Genomic DNA, 8,091 nt, shown 5'->3' on the forward strand with positions numbered 1-8,091 from the left:
TATAAGTCGTTTTGGAAAAAAAAATTGTATTTAAATATAAGTCGCTTTACAATTCCAATGAATAATTAATGCTATTTTTCTTATTATATCCTTAAATATTTATTATTCTCTCTCATTTCAATTATATAAATTTATCTTCCACATATCATTAATGAAGGATAATTTTGTAAAAACCTTCTAAATTTCTCATTTTCATACAATAATTATTATTTTCCTTAATCTATGTGAAAAGTCTAAAACGACTTATAATAAAAAACGGAGGGAGTATTGCATAGTCTTACATGATATTGATGAAAATTGGATAGATAAACTAAAAGCATATTAAAGTGTTTATGTCCTAAAGAACGTGTCTTAAAATATAGATATAAAAAACTAATACTTCACGGTAAGAGGTGAATAAGGTGATTTAGCTCAATATAGATTAGCAAGAATTTTTATTTTATTTTACACAACAAAGTTGTAATCTTAGGACCTTTTCACATTGGAATTTGAGTGAGGTGATTGAGCAGGATTTGTACCTATTGGTACTTTTCTTTTAATTCCTGCAACGAAGTTGTAATCATAAGACCTTTACATGATAGGAGGCGAATCAGGTGATTGAGCTAGATTTGGACCGGAGGGAACTTTTCTTTTTATTTCTCGAACAAAGTTGTAAGACGTTTGTATGTTGGGAGGCGAATCAGGTGATTGTTCTGGATTTGGACCGCTTGGAACTTTTCTTTTAATTTCTCCAACAAAGTTGTAAGACGTTTGCATGGTGAGAGGTGATTCCGGTGATTGTTCTGGATTTGGACCGCTGGGAACTTTTCTTTTTATTTCTCCAACAAAGTTGTAAGACGTTTGCATGGTGGGAGGTGAATCCGGTGATTGTTCTGGATTTGGACCGCTAGGAACTTTTCTTTTTATTTCTCGAACAAAGTTGTAAGACGTTTTCTTGGTGGGAGGTGATTCCGGTGATTGTTCTGGATTTGGACCGCTGGGAACTTTTCTTTTTATTTCTCGAACAAAGTTGTAAGACGTTTTTTTGGTGGGAGATGATTCTGGTGATTGTTCTGGATTTGGACTGCTGGGAACTTTTCTTTTTATTTCTCGAACAAAGTTGTAAGACGTTTGCATGGTGGGAGGCAAATCCGGTGATTGTTCTGGATTTGGACCGCTAGGAACTTTTCTTTTTATTTCTCGAACAAAGTTGTAAGACATTTGCATGGTGGGAGGTGAATCCGGTGATTGTTCTGGATTTGGACCGCTGGGAACTTTTCTTTTTATTTCTCGAACAAAGTTGTAAGACGTTTTCTTGGTGGGAGGTGATTCCGGTGATTGTTCTGGATTTGGACCGCTGGGAACTTTTCTTTTTATTTCTCCAACAAAGTTGTAAGACGTTTGCATGGTGGGAGGTGAATCCGGTGATTGTTCTGGATTTGGACCGCTAGGAACTTTTCTTTTTATTTCTCCAACAAAGTTGTAAGACGTTTGCATGGTGGGAGGTGAATCCGGTGATTGTTCTGGATTTGGACCGCTAGGAACTTTTCTTTTTATTTCTCGAACAAAGTTGTAAGACGTTTGCATGGTGGGAGGTGATTTCGGTGATTGTTCTGGATTTGGACCGCTAGGTACTTTTCTTTTTATTTCTCGAACAAAGTTGTAAGACGTTTGCACAGTGGGAGGTGATTTTGGTGTTTGTTCTAGATTTGGACCGCTAGGTACTTTTCTTTTTATTTCAAGAACAAAGTTATAATCGTAAGACGTTTGTATGGTAGGAGGTGATTCCGGTGATTGTTCTGCATTTGGACCGTTGGGAACTTTTCTTTTTATTTCTCGAACAAAGTTGTAATTGTAAGATCTTTTCAAAGGAGAAGGTGAGTATGGCAAATGAGATGGATTTGAAATAATAGATACTTTTCTTTTCATTTGATAATTTGTATGATGATCACTAACAACAAGAGAGATGAGTAACATAGCCATAAGGGCAATCAAATAAATCTTAGAAATTTCCATCTCTTTGAGTTTGAGTTCATGTGTTACAAGGATTATGTATAAATAACAAGGGTATGGGGTATAAAAGTTATTTTGATCAAAATACAACTCACACTAGTTGTTTTAATTAAAACTTAATTAGAAACAAAATTGGTAATACAACTCACGCTAGTTGTTTTAATTTAAACTTAATTAAAAACAAAATGATATTTTATTTATGCAATTAAGAAATGTAGACGTGGATATTTCCTCAATTTGGAAATAAACAATTTTTAATCCATAGTTTTTCAAATAATTTATTTTAAGATTTTTCCTATATTACACTTTCTAGACTTTATTATCTAGTTTTTTAAATGAATATGCAATGTTTAATTAAAATCTAGAACATCGTATTATTTTATCAAATTAATAAATTTTGGACAAAATTATTTTTAAATGAAGCAACTTTAAATGAGGTGTGCCTTTGATTGAGGTGTAAACATAATTTTTATGGTATATGCGAGTTTTGTGATTTTGCATTTCCCTATTTATAAGAAAAACATGTACACAAAATTTTTAAACTTTGTCGATAATATAAAACACTGAAAACATATTTGTCAGTAAATAAACATAAGATAAAGGCTCAAATATTTGTCCTTGATAAATATTATAAAATGACAAGAACTATTTATTTTTGAAAAAGTACAAAAATAAAGGATATAAATAAATATGAAAAAGAAATTGTTATTGATCTTGCCAATCTAGCAAAACCATTACCAAAAATATGTATAAGGGGTGGAAAAGCAGGTCGTGGTACGCTGGGAAGACCACAGACTCGCTAAAAAATGGTGGGTAGGATTGGAATTTTGGGTCGGCCGTCCACCAAAGCTCGCTCCATCAAAATCTGTCGCCCGCTAAAACTTGTCCCACTAAAATCCGCCACCCGCCAAAGTCTGTCACGCCTATTCGTCCAGCTTCTCCTGCCTTAAACCCGCCCTTTTTTAATTAATTTAGTAATTTCAATTCTTGATGGTTTTATTTTATACATTTATTTGTGAAATTGTGCAATATTTTTTAAGTAAATTTTGTTAAAAATATGCTTTATAAAAAATTATTCGAAAAAATTTAATTGAAAGGTAAAAAAAAAAGGAGGGCTTGCCAATCCGCCATCTTAGCGGGGCGTGTTAGGTTTTTATGTCCATTTTCACTTGGCGGACTTATTCGCCCTGCTCTTTTTGACTTAAGGCGGGGCGGGACAGGCAGCCTGTTTTGCTACCCCTAATGTGTGTATTTGGGACAAAACTAAGGTCAACTACAATCATATTCTAATTTTTTTTAATATTTGTTTAAAATTAATTTTTTTAATTATTTAATCATCAGAATTATAGTCATCTATCCTATAATTATATCTGGTCAAGTTTATTAGATTTATTAATAAAGATTAGTCTCTATTTAATCAGTGTCGCGAAAAATTAATAATTTAAATGTTGTAATCGGTTACTGCATTTTGGTAACCACTACTAATATGAAAACAAAACTTCTAATTTCACTTGAATTAACCATTATCTCCACTTTTTCTTTAAAGGCACAACTCCTCTCTCTTTTTTCAATCTGATACTGCGTTTTCACTTTTCATCTTTGAGTTATCTTCTTCTCATAATATTTACTCAACATACTGTTTTTCTCTTTTAACATCTTAACTTTGCTAGTATTTTTGCAGTTTTATAAATTCAACAAGACCACAATATTTTCAAGACCTTCAAAATCATATTTCCTCATATTAATTAATATGCACCATTCTGTTTTTACTTTGAAAAATGACAACCACATCCAACTTATGGAACCGCCCAAATCACCGATTTTCCTGATTTCTTTTGATTTCTTTATGATTTTCTATTTCATTTCTCGATTATGTGGTATAATGGTTTTCTAGACATATTTAACCAGACAGATGCCCAACCGGTCGAACCAGCTGGTCCGGTTTTCACTACCTTGGCTGTAACAGATTACAAGTTTGTTGTAATCGATCATTGTGACCAGTTACTGTAACTGATTGCCATTGAGTTGAATTTAATTGATGAAACAACTATAACCGGTTACCAGTGAGTTGAATTTAATTGTTGAAACAGTTGTAACCAGTTATCAGTGAGTTGAATTTAATTATTGAAACAACTGTAATCGGTTACATATTCGCTGTAACCGGTTACAGATTCGTTGTAACCGCTTAATGTAGCCTATTAACACTGAGTTGAATTTAATTACTGAAACAGTTGTAACTGGTTACAGGTTCGCTATAACCGGTTACCACTGGGTTGAATTAAATTGTTGAAAGTGTTGTAACCACTTACAGGTTCACTATAACTGATTACTGAACCAGTTACTATAATCAGTTACTACAATCAATTATAACTAAGATAAATTTAATTGTTGACACAATTGTAACCGGTTATAGGGTCGCAATAACCTATTACAAGAAATTAATTTTAGTTTTTCTATTATTTTAGTTTGTTGCTCGTGTCCCAAATCATTGTACTGGTATACATATCTTTGAGGTATCATTGTATACTTAATGCAAAACGTAAATGTTGTATGAGCATATTTTCACCTTCAATTATACTCTATCTAATTCTCTCTCTCTCTCTCTCTCTCTCTCTATCTCTCTCTCTCTCTCTCTCATACACACACTCACACTTTGTCTCTCTCTCTCTCCATACTCAATTACTCAATTTTCACCAACTTTGTGGTTCAAATTAGTTCTAACATTTGGCATTAAGATCCAGGTTCGATTCCGCAAACACCTAGTATGTAACATGAAGTATGTCTCTAATGAAAGAATTCTTGCAAATTTACACATCCTTGATGCGAAGAATTATAACAAATGGTGCAAGCAGATGAAGGTGTTATTTGGCTACCAAAATGTTCTTAAAGTGATCAAGAACTGTGTGACTCCTTTTGTTGAAGGTGTGACTGATGCACAATAAGCAACCCATAAGGAAGAAAAGAAGAAAGATTTCAAGGTGCTGTTTTGAATCCATCAATGTGTTGAAATGGATAATTTCGAAAAACTTAATGATTAATATTCATCGAAGAAAGCGTGGGAAATCTTGAAGAAGGCATACGCAAGGGCTAACAAGATGAAGGTTATGAGGTTAGAAACTCACAAACATCAACTTAAGTTAATTAAAATGGAATAGAATGGATTATCAACAATTTTATGACGAGAATTACTCGGTTGGTGAACCAAGTAAAAGCATGTGAAGAAACAATCACGAAGCAATATGTTATCCTGAAAATCTTGTGTTATTTGAAGGCAAGATTCAATAACATAGTCGTAGTGATTGAGAAATTGAAGGATCTTCCAAAGAGGAGCAAAGAGGAGCTACAAAGCTATCTTGAGGAACATGAGCAAAGAATAGAGAAAAGGAATGTTGATAAGGCAAATGTGGGGATCGCTTTGCAAGCTCGTTTCAATGAGAGGGACAAGAAGACAAGAGAAAAGTGTCTTATTAGTAAAGGTAGAGGAAATTTTCAAATTTTTGTTGGAAAAGAGTCCCAAAATTCCAAGAATTCAACATTCTAAAAGAGTGAAAACAATGGTAATATTATGATGGATCAAACAACTCTATAGAAGGCAATATAAGAGGTAGAGGTGGAAGAATAACGGTTGACAAGAGCACCGTGCAGTGCTTAGTGTCAAAAGCTTGGCCATTTTGCAAGAGAGTGCAATTCCAATAAGAAAGAACTCAATACGATGAAGCTAGAATTGCAAGTCAAGACTTTGATGATGAGAGCACACTCTTGGTCATGATAACAAAGGGGGAATGCAGCAGTAGCAGGCTGCAGGATATCAACAACAATTTTGGAAATCCTGGAGAACTATGTTGTAACCGGTTACCTAAATGTTGTAACCGATTACCTAAATGTTGTAACTGGTTACATGCAGAAGAAAGTGCAATGTTTACTTTAAAGGAAGAATTATAGTGCATCGATCAATGGTATTTGGACTCCATATGTTCAACGCATATGACAGGGAGGAAATATTAGTTTGTTACAATCAATTGTGCCATGAAGAACAAAGTGACGTTCGCGGATGATACCACTCTAGAGGCATAAAGGATCATATAAGTATGGAATGCACCTAAGAGGGGGTGAATTAGGTACTTTAAAATTATCTAGTTTTAAGATAAAAGTGTGGTTATTTTTATGGTTTAAGGTTAAGTGGTGAAAGCGGTAAATGCGGAAAAATAAAGAACACAGAGGGATTATACTAGTTCATCTCATAGTCCGAGAGTACGTATAGTCCCCTTACAACATGTAGAATATTTTAATAGTTGTTAGAACTTTGTACAAGTCTAATCCTAGACTTCTAGATACAAGCTTCTAACCAATCACTAAGGAAAAACACCTTATGATTTAACCAAGTAGAAAAGAGAACAATCCTCTCCTTTTCCACTCTCTTGCTTCCAACAATCCTGGACAACAAGGTATCGACACCAATCAAGTAGAAAAAGGAAACAATCCTTTCTTTTTCAGTCTCTTGTTTCCAACAATCCCGGACGACAAGGTAGCCACACAATTCTGGATTTTTTAAAGGAAGTTTGAAGATGTAAGATGTTTATCAATTACAAGAATTGATCTTCCCTTTCAAGTAGCTAATTCACAATATGATACACAAGTGCTCAAAAATAATGTTAAAACTTTAAATGATGCAATGAAAATTAAATGCAGAAAGTTTCATACAAAGATTTTATGACATATAACACTTGTTTGAAATTTGAGAGAAAATGAGTTTGAATTGAATTGAAAGAGGTGAAATTTTGAAATCTAAAACATATGGTATTTATATGTGCATCATACCCTTATAAAAGAGTATAATATGATGTATCAACACAATGATTCATGGATGAAGTTTAAAACACATTTGAGTCAGATTTTTTCACCAAAAAGTGCCACTGCTTCAGTGGTAACCGGTTAACATATCATTGTAATCGGTTACAGCTGAAGCAAAGCCTGAAAATTGAAATTTTCGAATGTGTAATCGGTTACCAAAAAGTGGTAACTGGTTACCACTAATACTTTTTCAAAAACAAGGCAATTTTACAAACCAATGCGAATTTTAGTAGTTTAAAGTGTTGTTACGGCTTGTTCGAATGCCATAATTTACCAAAAATAGAATGTTTGAAACAATCTTCTGAAAAACCAATTAACCAATTGTTGTAACCAGTTACGCCTATTATAAAATTGAAAAAATACTAAAAAAAAACGGTTTGTATGCAAATTACTTGATGTTTAGAAACAAGTTATGCATAAGGATGAAATTAACACAATAGATTTGAGCACTATAGTATAACATATAATGGATTTGCAACTTGTACCAAAAAATGTTGATCAAACTCCAAAGAGGTACAAGTTCATCTTCATAATGTTGTTTGATATACAAGTTTTGATTCCATAGCTTTGACTATTGATGCTTTTGCTCATCCTTCAAAATATGCATAAAGTCTTGAGATATTAAAGTTGTCTTCATTAAAATGCAATGTTGGAGAAGCTTGACTTCACAAATTATTGATGTATTGATCGAGACAAGGGATGATAGACATTATTTGATAAATGATGTGTTGTATATTCTAGAAATCAAGTGTAACCTTCTAAGCATTAGCCAATTGCTTGAGAAGGGTTACAAGATTCACATGGAGAACAAGGTGATACTCATTATTGACACAAACATGGTTTTGGTCCTAAAGGCTCTTATGGATCCCAATAGAAATTTCAAGGTTAATTTTAAGGTTATGGAGCATAGATGTCGTGCTATAACAGCTAGTCGAGAAGAGTGGACATGACACTATAGGCTTGGGCATCTCAATTTCTGAGATCTCAATGCTTTGCAAAAGAACCGAATGATGATGAGGATACCATTAATCAACGTACCGAATGAAACTACTGAAGAACGTGTGCAAGTGAAGCAACATAAAGGGAAAATTAGTAAGGATATGAGTTGTAGAACCATGCATCACCTTGAGGTCGATGATTGAAAGGCAAAGCGATTACAAGCTCAAAGTTCTCAAAACGGATGGTGGAGGAAAATATGTCTCAAATGAGTTTGGTAGGTTTTGTGATCAATAAGGGGTAATACATGAG

At 33.5% G+C, this 8,091-nt stretch overlaps 1 protein-coding gene across 1 annotated transcript; it reads right to left on the reverse strand.

The window, feature by feature from the left end:
* Nucleotides 1-570: 570 nt before the first annotated feature.
* On the reverse strand, nucleotides 571-1,962 carry LOC131624784 (uncharacterized). The gene has a single exon (XM_058895699.1). The coding sequence runs from the start codon at nucleotides 1,960-1,962 to the stop codon at nucleotides 571-573; it is 1,392 nt and encodes a 463-aa protein (XP_058751682.1).
* Nucleotides 1,963-8,091: the final 6,129 nt, after the last annotated feature.

The sequence above is a fragment of the Vicia villosa genome, unplaced genomic scaffold, assembly GCF_029867415.1.
Source record: "Vicia villosa cultivar HV-30 ecotype Madison, WI unplaced genomic scaffold, Vvil1.0 ctg.000163F_1_1, whole genome shotgun sequence".
Classification (NCBI taxonomy): domain Eukaryota; kingdom Viridiplantae; phylum Streptophyta; class Magnoliopsida; order Fabales; family Fabaceae; genus Vicia; species Vicia villosa.